General features: G+C 39.8%; 3 protein-coding genes across 4 annotated transcripts in view; 1 reads left to right on the forward strand and 2 right to left on the reverse strand.

Annotated features, from left to right (window-relative positions):
* The window catches only part of stra6 (signaling receptor and transporter of retinol STRA6), a 17,223-nt gene extending 8,052 nt beyond the window's left edge, over positions 1-9,171 (forward strand). For both annotated transcript variants that reach the window (XM_035664390.1, XM_035664392.1), the window contains exons 7-18: positions 556-681; positions 1,455-1,522; positions 2,260-2,339; positions 2,420-2,481; positions 3,637-3,799; positions 3,949-4,024; positions 4,432-4,565; positions 5,068-5,185; positions 5,585-5,686; positions 5,794-5,957; positions 6,682-6,819; positions 8,117-9,171. In XM_035664390.1, coding sequence (XP_035520283.1) covers positions 556-681; positions 1,455-1,522; positions 2,260-2,339; positions 2,420-2,481; positions 3,637-3,799; positions 3,949-4,024; positions 4,432-4,565; positions 5,068-5,185; positions 5,585-5,686; positions 5,794-5,957; positions 6,682-6,819; positions 8,117-8,355 — 1,470 coding nt within the window. In that variant the 3' untranslated portion in view covers positions 8,356-9,171. The remainder of the gene's footprint in view (positions 1-555; positions 682-1,454; positions 1,523-2,259; positions 2,340-2,419; positions 2,482-3,636; positions 3,800-3,948; positions 4,025-4,431; positions 4,566-5,067; positions 5,186-5,584; positions 5,687-5,793; positions 5,958-6,681; positions 6,820-8,116) is intronic.
* A 525-nt stretch (positions 9,172-9,696) lies between these two features.
* Positions 9,697-14,038, reverse strand: islr2 (immunoglobulin superfamily containing leucine-rich repeat 2). The gene is made up of 2 exons (XM_035665833.1): positions 13,791-14,038; positions 9,697-13,016 (listed from the first exon to the last, which is right to left on the reverse strand). The coding sequence occupies exon 2, from the start codon at positions 13,005-13,007 to the stop codon at positions 10,887-10,889; it is 2,121 nt and encodes a 706-aa protein (XP_035521726.1). The 5' UTR covers positions 13,008-13,016; positions 13,791-14,038; the 3' UTR covers positions 9,697-10,886.
* Positions 14,039-17,806: 3,768 nt separating this feature from the next.
* Positions 17,807-20,790, reverse strand: part of sema7a (semaphorin 7A) — a 9,461-nt gene continuing 6,477 nt past the window's right edge. The window contains exons 12-14 of the mRNA XM_035665104.1: positions 20,004-20,149; positions 19,740-19,798; positions 17,807-19,642 (exon numbers count right to left, since the gene is read on the reverse strand). Of these exons, the coding sequence (XP_035520997.1) occupies positions 19,224-19,642; positions 19,740-19,798; positions 20,004-20,149 (624 nt within the window). The 3' untranslated portion in view covers positions 17,807-19,223. The remainder of the gene's footprint in view (positions 19,643-19,739; positions 19,799-20,003; positions 20,150-20,790) is intronic.

Consider the following 20,790-nt stretch of genomic DNA (forward strand, 5'->3'; position numbering starts at 1 on the left):
ATATATATATATATATAAAGAGACATGATTTGAAAAGATGAATAACAGGCTTTTCAGCTTGATTCGTGGACACATTGCTGAACCTTTCGGAACAGACCCAATCTCGGATTTGCCGCCATATCCACGTTGTTTGTTTTCTGTGCAATGAATGGCTACAACTCAAAACAATTAGTTCCACTGTCTGTTGGTCTTAATCAAGCAGCTTTGTCACAGTTAATCAGTTTAGTGTCTGTGAGAGACATCAAGGCTTTGGATGCTCTGTTTTTTTTAAATAATGACGATTTTATCCCACCATGAGTTGGCACGTTAAGCAGATATGTTAGCATTTTCTCTCGCACTAAATTATAAACATTTAGTCAATGGAGTCTCATTATTATATTGTGGTTATGGATCCCATTTTGCCAGTACAGTATGCAGACTCCCACCACAAAGGCCATTTGTGTCCACTTTATGTTTTAATACAATGTAGGTTTAACATGTATTCCTAGTCTGTCACTTCAAAACTCCCAAAACAAGTAACTAGGTGACTGAAAGTCTTGTTTTATTCCTTTGCAGATACACAAACACTACTCCCTTTTCTCCAGCCTGCCCCAGATAGCTTGCTTGGCATTCCTTAGTTTCCAGTATCCCCTTCTTCTATTCAAGGGCTTAAAGGGCACTGAAAAGAACAATGCTACAGAGGTAAGTTTTGATCTGAGCGCAAGGCAGGTTTGCTTCAGGATGATTGTACAGCCCTTATTGTTTGGCCTGCTTACACAACAAACTGGATACAAGTGTCTGTCTTGATTAGTAGTCTATGTTCAACTAAATCTGAACTATAAAAAGAGAAAATCTCACTAAGAAGCACATTTCATCTGACTCTGTGCATGTGAGGAACCTGTATAAGCCGCCTGCTAATCAAGGGGCTTATAGTGCTCATACAGTCTAGGTTGAAGGAAAATGTAAGGTCCAACACAGTGTGCCAGTTGCCCAATAATTTTAAGTAGATTTGTCGTAACTGGTTTACGTTATGTTCTTGATCAGATTATGAAAAGGTTACCTTGTTTTTTTTCACTGAGGAGACAATGCCTTTGTTTATTTGATGCTAATCTCGGCATGGGTGTGACAAAGCTGGTGTGAGGCGATTGCCTGGAGTTTGACTCACTCTCCTGCACCACACAGGAATGTACATGACACCATAAACTTGCATAGATGCATAGACTCATTGTAAAGAGGCTCAGTTTGAGAGCAATGCTTTTTCCACATGTTAGTAATTACTAAATAAACAGTTAAAAGTTAAATAGTACTAAAACCACATACTTCCAAAGGAGTTTAGGAATATGAAGGCCCAACTGAAGCATTTGTGATTCCAAAAATCCAATCAATTCATTTAGCTTTTCAACACCTCCTGGTCTGTTTATTATCTGCTGTTATCATTTGGTTCCTTACATGAATGTTGTCCATTCTTCTGTAAGGACCTCAGCAGCAGCTACTATAAAGACTATGTGAAGAAAATGCTCAAGAAGAAGCCTACCAAAATCAGGTGAGAATTGTAGCCAGTAACACACCCGATTTACTGCAGTTGAACGTTATTTTTGTCTTTTGACAATTTAAAGGTCCAGTGTATAACATTTAGGAGGGTTTATTAGCAGAAATGGAATATAAGCCTTTCCTGTTTTCTGCGAGTTTTGCGGCCACCTCTCCTACATGCTTGAAAGGCTGACCTGTATTCAAATAGTAGCAATCTGCAACTTCACCACTAGACACCACTAAATCCTACACACTGATGTTTCATTTTTAGCACCTATAGCACCTTTAATAGCACACACAGCATGTTTTTTAGAACCTATTTCCAAAAAGGCAGTACCATCTAGAAATCTCCCCACCTCCTTGTTATATTTGCAACCTTTATTATCTTGCATTTAGCCCATTTTAAACTGCTTTTTTAATGGATGAACTTGCATCCCTTGTAGCTTAGCCTGCATTTGAGATTCTTTCCTGTGATACGCCCCTTCTTTATCTCTTTATTCCAAATGGAAAATTTACTTTTAGCTATGGAAAATGGTCAAACGTCTTTTTTCAGTCAATGCAAACGACCAACGTGTCATGTAAAGGTTGTTATAGTGAATGAGCACCAAGAAATAGTGCATGTTTTTCCATTTGTAAAGAATTTTTGCCTCTCCACATTTTATGTATTCTAGATGATAGAAAACATAGCTCATTCTTTAACAAATGTTTCCTAATCTCATTAATTTATTAAGTGTCTGTTTATCTCCTCAGCACATCGAGCACAGAGACACCCAAGCTCCCCCAAAGAATAATTGATGCCATTAAGTCGTACATTTATACACCAGAGGAAGGTAAATATGTTATGTCTCGTCAGACGTTCAAGTGTTATCTCCTGTAACAATTTTATAACTCTCCTTTTTTCTTCAAACAGCTTTCCGTTTTCCACCGAAGTTGGCTATATCTGGTGTAGTGTCATTTATAACCCTGTATCAGGTAACTACCGTATCTATTATCAGACTTTAACATCCAAACAAACCCATAAAATAATACAGAAGGACAATGTGATAATCACATACTGTATGTAATGTCTTTGTCTGCTTTAGATGAACCCTTAAATGCATAGTCCAGTGTCAATAATCAGACATACATCAGTTCTTTATTGACTAGACCCAATTCTAACTCTGACCTTGGCCTAATAACGTCAGTCCGGGCTCTGAAAATCAACCAATTACATTTTACAATAATGAATCAGCAGGAATTCAGTAGACTTTACCTGTCTACACAGACACCTGACGGTAAGTTGCTTATCAGCAGTGGATGATTCAAATACAGTTTCTCCAGGGAGAAGGTAATGAATAAATTGTTGAGGCATTATGTTTTTGGGTTGTCTTTCTTTCCGTCCGTCCGTCCATCAGGCTGTCCGTCTGCGTTCCTTCCGTATGTCGGTCCACCCCATGCTTATGAGCACGGTATCTCATCTGCCTTGAGGGAATTACTTCAAATTTGGCACAAACAGACAAACTACTTAGAATTTGATCGCCAAAGGTTAAAGTTCAAGGTCACTGGGACTAACTCATTTATGCACTAATTATGACAAAATTTCACACAAATGTCTAATAGAATAAAATGATGACTGAAATTTAATAACCCAAAGATCAAAGGTCAACTTCACTGTGACATTGTCCATATGTCCCATTCTTGTGAACGAAATATTTTGGGGACACTTTTTGGAATTTCTTCAAATTTGGCACAAACGTCCACGTGGACTCAAGGAAGAACTGATTAGAATTTGAAGGTCAAAGGTCAAGGTCATTGTGACCTCACAAAATGCGTTTTTGGTTATTATTCAAGAAGCTGTATTTCACAATTAGTCTGAAAATGAATTGCTGACACTTTAGACTCAAAGTACTGCTGTACGCCTATCTAATAGTGATCCTGTGAGTGAGTGCGATGTATGTTCACTGGAATCACAGATATGTATCATCAATATAGTGAATATAGTATATAGAGTTCCATTTAGCCAAAAGAATACACTTTATACAGTATTCACCACATATATTCTATGAGTCTGGACAGACATGGATGTAAACTGCAACTTGACTGGTTGGCAGAGGTAATTCTAGTTTTTTTTTTTGTTTTGTTTTTTAGGTGGGTCTTCTACTGATCTCAGCAGTGGTTCCAACTCTCCAGACTGCCCGTTTGGGAGTCGATGAAGACATCGCCAACCTTTTAGCTGGTTTCAAGATTATGCTATCTCCAGACAAGCATGAAGTGGTCAGAATAGTGGTATATTACATGTGGTGTGTGGAAGGTGCGTGAAACCGGAAGGCCATTACATTATATATGTATTTATTTATTTAAATCACAAATGGCTACATTGTTTTTAAATTTGAAAACATTTAAATGAATATAACATGTTAGCAACCTGAATGCCATGTGCTCTTTTTTTTTTTCCTGCAGTGTGCTATATCTCAGCGATGACCCTGTCTGCTTTGGTCAACCTGGCTATGCTCATGCGGTCGATGGTCCTGCATCGGTAGGTGTGAGAGAAGAATAGTGTAATAGCTTTTTTTTGTCTTTTTCTTAATTTTACATTATCTCCTCAAAGTTTCCAAGAATTGTGAGGACATTCTGGTTCCTTCATTATAATGTGATGGTGCACAGAGGAGTTATTATAACATAATAGAGTACTAATCATCTAGACAGATAAAAAAGCATTCACTCTGCTGTTGTATTGAAAATGGCTATTAAGATGAAATACTGTGCCATTACCATAAATTACGTCGTATTAAAAGAAATGGCTTTCTGTGCTGAGTATTGAATTTCAATATCGCATACTAAATTACCTCTTCAATTTGCTGTGTAATTTGTACATTTACTGATTAATCAGTTTATGTTTTGCACAGTGCTGCATTGTCTTTTATTGTGTTTTTGCTTCTGTAGGTCAAACCTTAAGGGGCTGTACAGAGGAGATATCTATAATGTTTACAACTGCCAGAGAAGTATCAGGGCTTCCCGGCCAGCTCTGGTCTGCTGGATGGGATACACCAGCTTCACGGCAGCTCACATCTTCATTGGTACAACTGCATGTTGAATAACAAGATTATTTATAAGAATTTTTTTTTCAAACCGTATTTCCAGTATTGCTTCGTTTTTGTATCTTCTTTTTGTTTTTTCACTTCATAAATGTTGCTAAACCTTAGATTTTGTATCCAAACCCTCATATGGTTTTGTACAATTGAATACACCACTACTACCCGAGAGAGGGATATGTTTGCAAATCAAATAGTGACAAGACAGTTATAGCGGATAACTATAGCTGTTCACACTCCTTTCTATGATTCTAAATGCATCCTTCTAGCAACCGATTAACTCAGCTAGAATAAAGATTTGTCAGGGTTTTACATGTGGTTCATGAAAGGATACTTCTCATGTTCTCTTCTTGATATTTCCAAAAGAAAAAAAATATTGCTCCCTTTACTATGATGTGAGAGAGGAGTAGATGTTCAGTGCGGATTTGTTGGTTGCTGGACATGGTGTAAGCTCTGAGGTTCTGAAGCTCTGATCTCTCCCCTCAAGGCATGATCATCCAGACCATGGTGTTCTTCCTCTGCCTTCTGGTCGCTGTCTTCCTCATTATCATACCTTTGCTGCACAGACAGAATCTGATCCTCTTTCAAATTCTGTTGAACATGTGGTGAGCGTCGTCACATCTCTTACTCATTAAACTTATGACATAACATTAAACATGACTAAGGCATCGCTGTTGTTATGCAAACATCTTATAACTTTTCTGTTTTAGTCTATTTTAATGATTTGACCCCAAAACCATCTTTAAACAAACACTGGATAAACTCAAAAATACACGTTGGTCATTGCAAAATTGATGCTTTCTTCGTTCCTGAAAACGACACCACGGTTTTTAATCAAAAGTAACAACATATGGAGCATGTTGTTTCTTTTGATTGAAAACCGTGTGTTGTACAGTAATGGATTTAGGTCATTCTGTCAGTTACCGAATGTTTTTTGTACTTTCTTTCTATCTTTCTCGAAACACTGCAGGAGATGTCTTGATTTGTTGATTTTGTCCTTTCAGGCCCTTCTGGCTGATGATTCTCTTGGCTGTGTTGATTCAACATGTCACCGGCAGGTTTTGCTTCATTAAAAAAGTCGCAGGCACACAAGACCTTAACAACAGGTGATTCGCTATATTTGTTGTTGTTTCTTTTGTTCACATACATTTTTACTGTCTCGTAATTGCAGCATAGTCCTGTATGTTTGATGCGTTTCTTTCCTATCTTACAGGGGTAATCTGTTCCTCTTGACGTACCTGCTGTTTCCAGTCAATGTTCTGATCGGGGTGCTACTGGCAGTGTGGCGCATGATCATCACAGCTCTGTTCAACATTGTCCACATGGGACGCATGGATATCAGTCTTCTTAACCGCAATGTGGAGGCGTTTGACCCAGGTGAGCCAGATACTCTACACTCCGTAGACATTAACACAGCCATAATGTCACCGTCTGGTATGCTGACCAGGCCAAAGCATCACATTAAGTTCAGTGTCATCTGTATTAAAAATATATCTTCATATAATTGATTGCTTGTACCTTGGCTGTCTCACCAGGAAAAAGTAGCTCTGGGTCCATTTATATATGTGTTTAGATAAAAAAACAAAACAATAAGGCATTGCTAGGGAACTGAATGCCTTAGACTCATTATATTTAAAATTTTTCTACATTTTTTTTTCGTTTTAGTCTCAGCTACACAATGTTAACACATTCATTGGTATTAACATCCAGCTTTTACCTTTGTAGATGCCACAGTTTTTTTTCACTCTAACCGCGGAGGCTTAAAGAGAAGCAATTTTCTATGAGCAAATGCACTTTTACTGATCCCACTTAGAGGCCAGAAATGCGTGTCCTATCCACTTTACCCTGCTAGCGGCTCACTGCAGCTCGTATGATATCTGTATTCTGTGCAGACTGTAATTGCACACCGATCTCTTTCTAAAATGGCCGCAGATTTAAGACATCTGTTGTCAGGAAAAGCAGGTGGTTAAAAAAAAAAAAGAAAGAAGTGTGATTGTATGACCATTATGTGTGATTGCCTCAAAGCCAACATGGGGTGTAGTCCTACGTGTTTATTGCTTTTGCCCAGTCAGTGACCCCCCCTCCCTGTGTCTGTCTGCAGCCTACCGCTGCTATGCTCATTATCTGAAGATTGAGGTGAGCCAGTCTCACCCCGTGATGAAGGCCTTCTGTGGGATGCTGCTGCAGTCTATGGGCCAGGAGAGCAATGCTGCACAGAGGTCACGGGACGCTGAAGAGGGTCTGTAGGCACAAAACTCACATCATAGGCTACACACTCTACTCATTTCCCAAGTGCTAATGATTCAGCTCACAGGAGTGCACAATGACTTGGTACTGTGGGTTCAATGTAGTCATATATTTAAGGTATATGAAAAGACCAAAACCAACATTATACTAGTCCTTCTCCTGATACTGTATGACTTCCCTACCCTGTCTGTGGCAATGAACCCCAGGCACTTTCATCCCTACTGAAGATGCAAATAACTCAAGTCATAAATAATATAGTTTATTTTTTAGACTTACTATATCAGGCTTTGGCTACACAGACAATACTTAGGAGGCTCAATTTATTGTTGGTTTTGGACTTGTCTTGACAATAAGAAAGATAAAGAATATCACCAGCTTTATCCTTTAAAGGTAAACAGTAGATTCATTAAAGTCAGTAAGACATCTTTAATTTCTCTGGGGAGGTTTAGAATTCAGTAGCAGGTCACTGTAACACATAATCAGATCATAACACTGTCTAGCACGCACGAAAGAAATGAAAGCTTAGCAGTGATGATTTAATATGTCAAGAGCAAATTGAGTCTCACTGAGGAATAATTTACATTCCTGCTGCTGGTCTCAGTCAAATCTGTCATAAACTAATCAGCTGTCCTTATGGTGTGCCCACACTTGCCTGAGCCCTCTGTCACCAGGGGACAGTGTTGTCCTATACTGTAAGGCGTTATATATTTTATTAAACTAATACAAATGAACCCAATGTTTCATTTGTGTAGTAGTTCACCCAAAATAACAGCTACTTTAAGGTGGGTTGGTAGGCTGATGGTATTGACTCAAACAGGAAGTGAGTGAATGGTTACCTACATTATAGTGAGAAACTTGCAGGGAAATGCATCAGGTTTAATCCGTTGTTGTGGAATCCAATTACAAATGTGCAGCCGAGATGTTGCTTGTTTGCATCTAGAGAACAATGCATTATCAGGAATAATCTATTGTATTGCGAAGATTAGCTCTCGAGTAGCTGATTGCACAGATGAACTACGCTAATTGCCTGCTTCATATTCATGTTGCCCAAGGGGCTTAAGCTTTCAGTGTGTTAATGGCAAGCCCAATATGCTCCTACCATGCTTAGAGGATTAAAAATGATTGCTTTCTATTATTACTCTTTTTGTAGTATCTAGTTAGTCCTGGGTGGCCCTCAAAAGAGTGTTTTTCCCATTTCAGTTAAGATTAAAAAAAATAAAGGTTATCTATTCTTGTATTTGTGTATATGTCATACCGTTGGTGCTATCATGATGTCTGAATGTCTTCAGGGATCCAGCTGGTCCAGCAGGAGAAGAAACAGCTCAAAGTGTCCAATGCCAAGAGGGCCCGCAGGCACTGGCAGCTCCTCTACACCCTGGTCAACAACCCCTCCCTGGTGGGCACCAGGAAGCACTTCCAGCGTCAGACCGCAGAAAGCTTTCTGAATGGAAGCCTTAAACGCAGCACCAAGGAGGGGAGCAAAAAGGACACAGCAACCAAGGAGGCGGAGGCTGCCGCCAGCAACTGAACATGAATGTGACCCCGATTTAAGGATTGACTGCAAAGTCTTTTTTGGTTTTGGGAAAATGCTACAGTCATATTATTTGTCGACGCCTACTGTAGATGTGTCTACATTTGGTAAAATAATTGCACTTAAAGTTCAGTGCCACATGTAGAGATATTCGCCAAGCCTTTCCTGTCTGCAGATCATGTCCATTTTGTGCTCTTTGTGTTCCCCTGGTTGTTTATATGTGAGGGACACGGTCTTCAGTCTGGTGGGACAGCTTGTGTGTGGCACTGTCGTCCCACCCAAATTGTGTGTAATTTTCGACACATTTTTTGTGCTGATTTTGGGATAGGACTCGTTTGCTTTATGTTTGGACCTGTAGGTTAATCACATATGTTTTTCAATATGTTGTTATCATCATATAATGCAGATAATGCAAATTTGTTACCCAAACTAAACACATGGATGTACAATCCATTGAGCATCCCTTTTAAATGAGGCATATATTAATATTTAGAGCATTTCACTATTTATGAATTTACAGAATTAGTTATTTTCATAGACTGGGTAATACATTTCTGTCTCCAGTTATACACATTTTGTGTAATTAACAATAACCTGTGGAATAGGAACTACCAGACAAATGACACAGTTTGTATTTTATGTTTTTTTTTGTAGATCTTTAAGTCCAAAACCACTTGCTGCTACCAGCGTTTTCTTATTGTCGTCGAAACTTCTTTCTGGTTTCTGATATTCACCAACTTCCATCGTTTGTCTCTGCATTTCCATTTAAAATGCCGACACCCGAATTGTCCTTCTGATTACTGTGAAAATAAAACTGAAACAAAAGTTTTCTCTTTTTTCAATCCTTCATATTATTATTATTATTATTATTATTATTATTATTATTGTATTATTGTGTTTGTATTATTCATTTAGGATACATATATAATTTATATATGCATAGTGTGATGCTTCCGTGTTGTTTTGAGCGAAGTGAACTGGACCAAAAGGACAAAGAGAGGCTTTGTGATCAAAGCTTTTCAAACGCAGCAGTTTTTTTTTCTAACCTTCTGCATAAACACACAAAATCCCAAAGCATACCAATTTTTTTTCGTCTTCATTTTTTAGAAAATGATTAAACAATCGAACCAATTACTCCCATGAGAAAAAAAGGCATCAAAAAAAAAAGGGAGGGGGGGGGACCCATAAAGAATAAAATAACGGCGTTTCTCGAACTGGTGATATCAAATTGTTGTATTATTGTATTATTATAATTTAAGAAAATAATGTAGTTGAGGTATTATTATTTTCCCTGGAAACATCTAAATCCGCAATAACAAAACTGGAAACCAGTCGGTATAGTTTAATATGTTTTATTAATTCCACTTACATAAAATTATATCAAAAAATCTTAAACGCTCACGCATTTTTCGTTTCGTTTTACAACAGTTCACAAAAAACTCACTATATATGCATCAAATTACAAGACAGTGAAGCCGCCGGACGCTCACAGGCGCCCTTTAGTCGAGGCTTCATAAAAACTTACTTATTTACCCTCGTAAAAAAAGAAGAAGCATGATTTCAATTCACGTGGCTTTACATCACAGGTTGACAGTAACATCTAAACTACACTAATAAAAACCACACAAGGAAATACGTGTGACATGCCATGGGACACGTTCATTGTAAAAAGCGAGAATAAAGCAAGCACCCGTTGACATTTTAAAGCCTTAACATTACGTCAAACAACATTTTGTTGGTAAATAACCTGGAATTTCCCGTCAAGCACAACACAGTTGGAAGTGAAATGTACCCCCTTTTGGACTCACATGGACAACAGGCAGGTCTGGCGCAATATGACTGAAACCAAATATGTGCATCTGGTATCATTTAATCAAATATCATCATCCAAATCTGCGGCAACTGCTCCGTGGACGAGGTACCGACACCTGAGAAGATGATGAGAGCTGGCCGGTTTTAGATGAGGCTCATCCACATCCTTGCACAGACGCACGCAGCAGAAAGAACAATTAGTCCCTGATAATATTTATTTTAAAATGGCTTTAAAACATATGGCACTTTTTGGTTTGTTTTAGTTTAAGGTTATTTGTTTTTTGCTTGTTTTTTGTGCTCTCCAAAACGGTGATTTTTATCGATTTTTTTTTTATTCCCTTCAATTACACGAAAATCTGGAGCGCCTCGCCATTTGCACATTTTGCGCACATGCCCATCTGGTGTGTGTCCTGCGGATAAGTGACATTTTGCTGTTTTCCTGTCAGTTTTGAGGTCTGGTACACTGTATAAAGCTGTGCTTGCACCGTAAACGTAGGTTTTAACCTTACAGCAGACTACATATGTCACACGAATCAATTCACAATCTCAAGTGACTGACGGAGTACTTTCTGAGGTAAAAAAATGAAAAGATCCACCTTTTTTTATCTGACGCAATCTGTTTTTCACGTGTAGTAATGGTGGGTGAGTTACCTGCTTGAATGTAGGCTACTTGAAAGTAAAATAATTTACAATACAGTCGCAGACATCAGCGGAGCTCAGCGGCTTGGCTGCTTGTAGTTGCCGTTGATCTCCTCCGAGATGTTGACTGCCTCTGCTCCCAGCGGTAACCTGTCACTGTACTCCGAGCCCACTTCAAACTCCTCCTGGTTGGTTTTGGACGAGGATCCGGGGATAGACTCTGTCACCACGCTCCCATCAGCCTCCCCCTCTCCGTCTCCATCCTCTCCCTCGACCTCTCCCTCCCCCTCGCTGGGGTTGAAGGTTTTCTCAGACTCCACAAAAGACGTCCTGCGATCAAAATCTCCAGCCATTTGTTTCTCCATCTGATCCGGATTCTGAGCCCTCATGATCAGCTTGTAGGTCTTCCCTTGGTACTTGTATAACAAATGGCAGCAGGTGGCCCCCAGTAAGGGAACAGTAGCCAGACCCAGTAGGAAAATGCTCACAACCACTATGATAAGCAGGGAGGGGATCTTCTTCCTAGTTGTGAAAACTACTTGCACTTGGCAGTCCTGCCCCCCATAGGTGAGACAAAGTGTGTAATTGGTGCCAGGCTGTAAACCGTGGAAGCGGTAGGCATTAACCCCCTCCTCTATGTTGGACCACTGAACCATGGAGTGTCCATTACCTGTATTTACACAGAGGTAGAGCATGTCCAAGGTGGCTTTACCAGATGAGGACTGGAACAGACCCATGGGCTCTTTGTTCACTGTTTCCTGGTTTTCAGTCTGACTGAGATGAAGGTTAGATTTGCTGTTGGGAAGCTGCAGTGGATTCAGCTGCACTTTGGCCTCCGTCTCTGACACCTCTAACGCAATAACACCAAAATCAAAAGTGTACTGCTTCAGGTCATCCAAGCTCAGGTTGAAGGCATGGTTGGAGATGTATTCACTGCTTTCTCTTACGCCGCACTTGCTCGCAAAGGTGGGGCCCTTCGTACCACCACCAACCTGCTCTTTGTCTGACGACCCTTCAGTAATGCCCTTTGTCTTTTCTTCAGGCTTGGTCCAGTTGATCATATTGTTTTTAGAGGTCTTGGGCTCTGGTTTTTTAACCGATGGTCGGATCCTGTCCACTGTAGAATCGGGCTTTGAGTCGCCGGCATGTTTTTGGGTGCCTGCCATAACCACTTTAACACTGCTCTCTGCTTTACCTAAATCATTCACCGCAGAGCAGCTGTAATTTCCATCTTCCTTTTTACTCATGCGAGGGATGATGAGAGTGCCGTTTCTAAAGACGAGGAATCGATTGTTGGTTGTTTTATCATTAATTGGCACCTCATTTGTCTCTCCAACAGTGGGCAACGGGAACAGATAATTTTGATTTCCTGCAGCCACCACCCAGCTGACCTGTGGTTTGGGGTCCCCTGTTGTCACACAATTTAAGATGACCGTGAAACCCTCGTAGAGCTCTGTGTTCTCAATGTTGGGCTGGTATGTTATTGTGACAGTAGGGGCCTGACAGTCCAATTTGGGAATATTTGTAACCTTTATGCCATTCAGGTGTTCAGGGGCAGCGCATAAAATTGAATTTGGCTCTGGGACAGAAATCTTAGTTGTTGTGATCCAATCCCTCAGCCACTCCAGGCTACACGAGCATTTGAAGGGGTTGGTGTAAATCTGAAGGTGGGACAAGGAGAAGAGAGCACTGAAGGTACCCTGCACAATGGTGGTAAACTTGTTGTTATTGATGCGCAGCGACCTCAGTTCTTTGAGAGTGGAAAAGGCATCCTTTGGAAGATTCACCATCTCATTGTTGTTCATTTTCAGAAGCTGCAGGGCTGTGAGGTTGCGCAGATCCTCCCACGGAAAGTTCACAATTTTGTTGTAGCTGATGTCCAGATTGCGGAGCTGGATCAGCGGAGCCAAGGTGTCCCTCTCTAAGATAACTATCTCATTGTGGGCCAGCCAGAGAGAGGTGACCTGTGTGATGTTGACAAAGCTTTTACTTTTCAGTAATTTGAGCTTATTGGCAGAAAGGCTCACAGTGGTAACGTTGGAGGGGAGACCCACAGGTACCACCAGCAGGTCTTTGTAAGCACAGTCAGCAAATTGGTGGGAAAGTTTATCCTGGCAGGTGCAGAGCTCTGGACAGCACTGCACAATGCCAATAACAGTAGTCCACAGGGCCAAGAGCTGCAAGAGCCGTCTCGCCATTTTCTGCACCTGCAAGTATCAACAACCAGACATTAGCAAAAAGTAAAAATCAGTCACATAACATCCATTATGTCCATTAAACCAGCGGAAATGTACCGTGGAAGCTCTTACATCTCATATCAATTTAAATGTGTTTTACTGATTGGGTTATGCTGTTCAAAGCGATATCAAAGCTCTTTAACGCAACTCCAAATCACATTACAAACTCGTAAAGACAAAGAAGCTGAAAGAAAAAACACAAGGTGCATACTACAACTGCCGCTGCTGGTGTCATACAATCTGATAGAAAGCATCACATGCAAAGTTTCCTTTTATTTTCGCATGGCACCAATGCACGCACACGCAAACAAACACACACACACACACATATATATATATATAGCTATATGCTGATATATATTTTTATAGGAGTTTGTACATCCGATGTATTCTGTGTGTCATATTTGCAGCAATTTCAGGATCAGTCGGTCTCTCCATGCTCTGAGCGCGTTTCCACAATCCGGTGCGGACAAACAGGCGCTGTCTATATTGTTGAAACATTTGATTTGTCCAAAAAGACATTTGACTTTCAGCAAGAGTTAAATTGCAACATTCCCATTATCTGTTCACATGGAGGTAAGGCTTTTTGCGCTCATGAACGGATGCCCTTGTGATTCATCACAGATGCAATTGACCTACAGGGCGATGTTTTCCACAATAGCTTTGATCTGGATCCTGCTAGTGTAGTGTATTTTCATCTTTTAACTACAGTAACTGCCTAATTAGGCTACTAAATCATCTTACCTGTCCAATGTTAACTTCAATTCCTGTGGCTTATTAATCACTCGGAGTTTACAATCCTCTGAAACAAGTTTAATAGTCGAAAAAACTCGAGTCCTCATATGTTGTGGATCCCTTCACATGACTTTTGCAGACATCGATAGTGTTGATGAAGGGCGGCGGAGGAAACATTTTTTTTCCCCGGTGAGTCACGGTTGCAGTCCGACGGGCGCTATTTTCCCTCTCCAGCGAGTGTGGGAGCCAGTGCGCGTTCCCGCCGCCACGGAGCGAGTAATGAAGCGTGAGCGCGCAGCCTCTCCCATCTCTCTCTCTTCACTATTAAAGACACAGAAGCTCCGGGTCCTCCACCCTCAAAGAAAATTCATAATTTAAGATCCGATGTTTAATTTATCACCCCGACTCAAGCCCTAATCTTTGACCCCATTCGGTTTGGCTGCAGCCTATTGTGTTTAATTAAAGGCCAATTGTGTCCAAACGCACTGACAGATTTTTTGAGTTTAGTTGTCCAGCAACTGAAGAACTGATCATTCATGATTATAAAGAAGAAGAAGAAGAAGAAGAAGATGCTGATGATGTTGAAGAAGCCACATAGGATGCAGATTTAACGGTATTTCATTGCAGCGTTATGTGACGCCTGAATTCAATGTATGTTATAACCACAAGTGGCATAGAAAGGTAATATAAAGAGATTTAAGGTATTTGATATTCTTCATCCTCTTAGAAACCAGAAATATTCTATACATGGACACTTTTTTGTAACTAATCCACTGGTTTGTTCTAAATGTATGTGGTCGCCTCTGGCTTTATGTTCCTTGTATCATTCTTTATAATTCCTTAAATGTTGAGTCATGTGGATCAGTGTTAGTGTTCGAGGAGTTTTATTTCCTGCTCAAATACTGCCATCGTGTGGTGTACTGCAGTATGTGTCTCAGTGGCAAAGAACAGGTCACTTGGCAATAACAATGCATAACAAATGTCCAATATACCCCATACAGTACAATTATTCTCCCTCCTCATAGTGTTTGTTTTTCAAGTATGTTTTAAAACAATATCAGCTGCCCTACTGGAACAGTTTTTGCTGGCTGGCCTTTAAAGCATCCCTTTTTATTGGTTCCAATATTAGTGATGAGAAACAAAATCAACATTCCTCAATCTGAAAATAAATTGCAAAGTTTATCTAAAGTTAAAATGAGGCGGTCAACGGTCTGAGTATCTCCCCCCTCTTTGTGTTACTGTCGTACCACCACAGCTTAGCATGGAAACACCGTCAAGGGAAACACAAAGACGGACACCAATTAGACTTTAACTTGTTAAGAAGTCAGGAGTCAATCAGCTCCTGTGAGTGGGTAATTGTTTCTTTACTTTGTCTGCTAGTTCACTCCAGAGAGTTTAATGTTTGGGATAAAAGTTGTCTTTCTGGCTGTATCATAGGTTATGTGCATCAAGTAATATATATGCTATATTGGGTGCATTCATTATACAGCACATGTACGTTCTCAATGTTTTAATATGTGTACTTGACTTTCTAGGCTTAATAGCAAACTGTAGCTTAGCAGAGAGTGCCAGTAGGTTAACTGAACTGTTATTTATCTAGTATATTCTCATCACCATCACAACAACCTTTGAAGATACTCACTTGATTTGCTTAACTCAGATACTTGCACTGAAGGAGGATTTTGCCCCCATCACTTACATTGGTAGCATATTAAGGATGGGAATCCAGTGTGTAACATTTAGGAGGACCTATGTAAATATAATGTAATATTCATAGGTATGTTTTTATTTGTGTATAATCACTTGAAAATAAGAATTTTTGTGTTTTCATTACTTTAGAATTAGCTGTTTTTATTTACAGATGGAGCACGTCCCCTTCCACTGACCACCATACTGAAATGCCATGTTTCTTCTAACTAACACTGGCTCTAGATAGACGGATAGATTGTAGAAGGCTGAGCTGTATTCAAATTAAAAGTGCTTTATGGTGGGAATTGTTGGGTCTTTCTTAATTATTTTATAAGGAGAATGTCTAAACCTGCTCTATATTAAAAGCCTCCCAAAATAACTTAGAATTGATAATGATTGATAAAATAAAATTGAATTGAACTAAATTGAAATGGTTGCAGTCTACTCTTTACTGCTAGATGTCACTAAATCCTACACACTGGTGGTTTAATGGCCAGTATGAGGAAGAGGAATTACTACAGCAAGCAAAAACCGTTTGTTTGTAAGTATTGTTAAGACAGACTTAAAAAGATGTGAGCATAAATCTTGGCTTTAGGATTAGGTTAGACTTAAATTTAGGTTGAAAGAAGAGTGAGATTTGGGCTTGTGAAAGTGTCCTTTTATACAACAGTGACCTCTGCTGCCAAAAGACATGTTATACATAGAAAATGTTTAACACAATCCACAGGGTGGAATTCGGGCCAAGAACCTCGGTTTCCTTAATTAAGAAAAAAAAAATGTTTTACTAAGTAGTTTCCTTTGGCTTTCTGCTGGTATATTTTCCTGTTAAAGGAGCACAACAGGATGACATGGAACTTTGGCCCAACTCCTCTTGGAATCCGGCCCACTTGCACCAATATCAGTGCAGAGCAGAGCTCATGGTCACAATATCACACAGTTGAGACTGAAGTGTGACGCCATCCAGACTCACAGCTGCTGACAGTTAAGAGATGGAGATAGTGTTTAGTTACACAACCCAAATATAAGGTTTCCACTGTACACATATTTTTCTTTCCCTGAGTAGAGGGCTGGAAGAGGGCAGGGTGGCTCAAGCAAGTCAACACCATCATCATAACAAATTATGTTTGTTATTACGTATGTACAACAGATCCATGAAAACGTACTTTACATCTCCACCTTAAGTATGAGTAACTTATCAGCAGAGTAACAGTCAACAGGCCAGGCTGGCACTTGACCACAGGAGACATATGAGGTCAGATGTTAGTCAGGTGAGGTCAGCTCTGGCTTAAGCAAGAGACTCCTTTATCTTCATTAAAGTGAGCTGACACCAGACACACGTACCGTACGTTCCAAGATTCCAGATTCAGTACTTTAGAGTTAGTGAGCTCACTTAAACAAAAGCCGAAAATGAGAGAAATAGTTAAACCACTCACTCATAAAACACATAATAAATGATACTATAAAACAGATTCTTAAAAAGAAAAAACCTCTGTCAGAGTGGTAGCAGGTTTGTACACCTATTTCAAGGTGGAAGAGATAGTAATTCCCAAGAATTTGTAGCTGTGAATTTTGTTTATGAGCAACGGATGGTGGTCCACAGACTGGGAGTGCGTCATATGTATACAGTAACTACAGGAGTGGACACAGTATACACCCCTGTGGGGTTAAGAGAATTTGTTATGTTTGACCACTTGCATCAACTCCAACAAAAAGGCAAGGACCCATTGACACAAGGCACTGTTCAGCTCCCATATTAAAGAGTTTGTCATACAGCCTGGATGAGACTAGAATTAATAAACAAAACCCTTTCAGTGTCAGGGACCTCTAGGTGTTGTCCAAGCAGTGTAGGGCATGATTACAGATGACATACATACGCTAGTGTGTCATCTGTAATCATGCACTACACTGCTGGGAAAAAACACAGTTGTCAAACGTTTGTGTTGCTGGGTTTTAATCTTGGATCTAAGATGAGACAGCAGGAGAATTGTTACCTACCCTAATTACTTTATCTGAAAAACCAGAGTAGTTGTGGAGTGATGGCCAAAGATACCCAGTGTAATTGTGTGGTGATTTCCTCTCCTTGTGTAAACAAGATGTACTCTCTGTACTCTCTGGTCATCCTTAGCAGGGTTGAGACTTTAGATCCAGGAATAAGACAGATTAAACCAAAGGTCCTTACAGTCTCGTCTGTACCCTGATCAGACTGCACGTGGTTTACTGAATGCCATGCCCGATGAAGGCATGACCTACTAAGGATGGATAAATGACTTTCTTGAAACCACTTGCAAGTGGATCTAAGAGAGGTGTGATGATGAGTCCTTGTTAGTAATTATAGATTTTCAGCTCCATTCTCTTTTTTATTTATATAATTAAGAAATCAATAGTATCCTTTTACATTCTTCGGGTGATTTTTCATTATGCAAAAATATACACTCTTTCACACATATTGCTTGCATGTACAAAAATACTGAGCACTACAATAACAGTTAAGATTGTACCATAATATATGTTAAATAATAAATATAGCTTAGTAGTTTTTGCATTTCAAAGAGTAATTGTACAAAATTGTACAATTTAATTCATAAGAAATAAAACACTCTCTCTCTCTCTTCTCATTTGCTATTTCAATAGCTACACATAATTTGCAGCCTTAATTTGTGAGATATGATCTTTTGGCTGTTTTTAGCTGTTGCTAAGCATACTCAGTGGGTGGAAGCCAGATTTAGCCAGAGCTGGGCATTACTGCATTACAGTTCAATTACTTTTCTCTATTTCTGCTTCTGTTTAGTATTATGTCGGCATTTGTCCCCTGTGTCAATGGCTACTGTTCAAAGATATTTGAATATAAATAACTAGAAGCGTCTCAAATGTCAATGACAGATCATTTTCAATAACCATCTAAAATCTGTTCTAAATTAAGTTTAATGTAGTACTGATATCCATTGGTCAAACTGCAGCTAATATTGATCAAACATTTTTATTGCACAGAGCACCTCTGACTGTTGACTCTGTGGGAGAAGTTAACAAAACATGGGACCTCAGGGGTCCCTGGCTGCCTCCACCCTCCCCTACACTGTGATCCTGTCTGGGAGGGGGCACAGTGGGATTTTACACGGGAACACATACATTCCTGACTTCTAATGGACTGAAGAGCTATGAGCTCACTTACTGTGTACTGTACTGTCTGTGGTTCTCTGACCAGAAGCTTTCACACTCAAGATTGCAACATTTTAATGGTGCTATAGTCATTCCTCAGACTGAGCCCTTACAGTAAAAGCATTTTCTTCAAATCATTTCTTACATCTTCAGCTTTTTTTCCTAGTCCTAACAATGAGAAGATATACTCACCCAATTAAACAGTAATTAATGCAGGATGCGGATATCATTATCTCATAATCAGCTTATCAAAAAACACCATTAAGGCTCTTTTAAATGTACTGCTTACTGGCTGTGCTTCTTTCTTACTTTATTACACCAACCTCTTCCTGCTCTGGCTTCCCTTTCAAAAATAAACTTGGCCGAAGCTTGTTCCTATAGACTTGAAAGCCTAACGTTTCTGCCAACACACAGCTATGTGACTTGCACAAATTAGGTTTTAGGTTCATAGTGGAAGTGCTCCTTCTTGAACTATTGAGATGCAGGATTCACTGGTGTTTAGGTGGATTTCCTGTAGTGCTGCCTGAGTCCTGGTCTGATTAGCAATAGCAAGGACAAAGGGTCTGAAAATGTTGATGCTTCATGTCAAATAATAATTTATGCACAACCTATCAGAAAACCCATCACCACTACAGCCAGTCCAACGTTGATCTGTGTTTGCGGAACAGCAGCTGATGAATCATTTAAGTTGTCATGGATATTGCTTCTGTCTCTCTTTGTAGCTGGGATCGTTTGCTCTGTAAGCTGATACATTTTCACCACTTTGGTGTAGCCTTTCTCTGTGGAAACACACTGGTATGTGCCATAGTTCTCCTGTGCCATGGCAGGAATGAGGTGCAGGCAGTTAGATTGCATTTGCTGACAAGGGCTTTCCTGGTGATCATGCTTCCAGGTATAGTCAGCGTGGTAGGAGTCTATAGGACAGGACAGATAGAAAGGGACACCCAGATGGACTGAGTGAATTGTAAGCGAATCCACTGGTGTCATCCGTTTGGTCCTTTTTACTTGCTTTTGTTCTAAAAGAATGAAAAGAAGATTAAAATAGACATGTGACAAAAATGTTTTGAGCCCTTAGCAAGTGTATAATATGAATAATATCCCATCATTAGTTACCTTCAACTGATGTAGGGCACACACTTATTTCCCCGTCCATGATATTCTGAATGCCTCCGCTGTGAACAAAACAAAACACATTTCATCAGGCACGTTTTTCTGTAAAAACATCAAGTGACTTTGGCAGAAAGGCAATATTCAAAAGAGCATCCAGAGAGCAGCTAGTTCAATATCGTTGACTGTAAGATGCTGTAATTTGAAAACGTTCTACTGTATATTAAAAGTCTACTAAAGAGTCTTGGTGGTAACGCTGTCCACACTTACGGGACAGTCGGGGTGCATCCAAACTTCGTCCAGGCACAGTACGGGTCCCGGGCCAGAACACAATCTGCGCAGGAACTGTTGTAGTCCTGACACCTCTGGAGGTCCACTGTAGCAATTTTTTCTGCAAAACCCACCACTAACTTTTTCTGAGCAAAGGGAAACAGAAACACAATTCCACTTTTAACTTGCATTCATAGAATTCTTGGCACCTTGGGTGCAGCACAACCTGCTGTAAACACTATGGGTGATAACTTAAGGGAAAAAACAACACAAGTAGGCCACATGAAATCATCTGCATTTGTCATATTTCTACCACTTCTTCATTCAGGGTCTAATTTATCACCTGTCTGTATTACCACCATATAAAGTTGCTTTGGGGAATGTACTCGTAAATAATTGGCTATTTACACATCCAGCAGACACAAAGCAACATTAGCATTTGGAATTGTGTTTCTGGCTACCTGACGTGTGTATAATCCAAAGTCCCTCTCCTTTTAGCTCTGTTTTGGTCTCTACCAACTCATATACCTGGTTCTTCTGCAGCCAAATGCTCCACTACTAACTAACTAACGTCAGTCAGCTGTTTGGTGAAGGGCAGGTAACATACATCTGTCACATTGCACATAGTCATTTGATCCGGTTAACATTAAAAATATTGATTAGTGCAGCTTCAAAATATTAAATTGTGAGAAATCAAATTTCATTAATCATCAAAAAACTTTTTCTCACCTAAAAGCAGAGGCTGACAACGATTCTGACAACCCTGCAATGCAAAATCTATGGCATT

The sequence above is a fragment of the Morone saxatilis genome, unplaced genomic scaffold (assembly GCF_004916995.1).
Source record: "Morone saxatilis isolate NCDOM2014 unplaced genomic scaffold, NCSU_SB_2.0 Contig2, whole genome shotgun sequence".
Taxonomy (NCBI): domain Eukaryota; kingdom Metazoa; phylum Chordata; class Actinopteri; family Moronidae; genus Morone; species Morone saxatilis.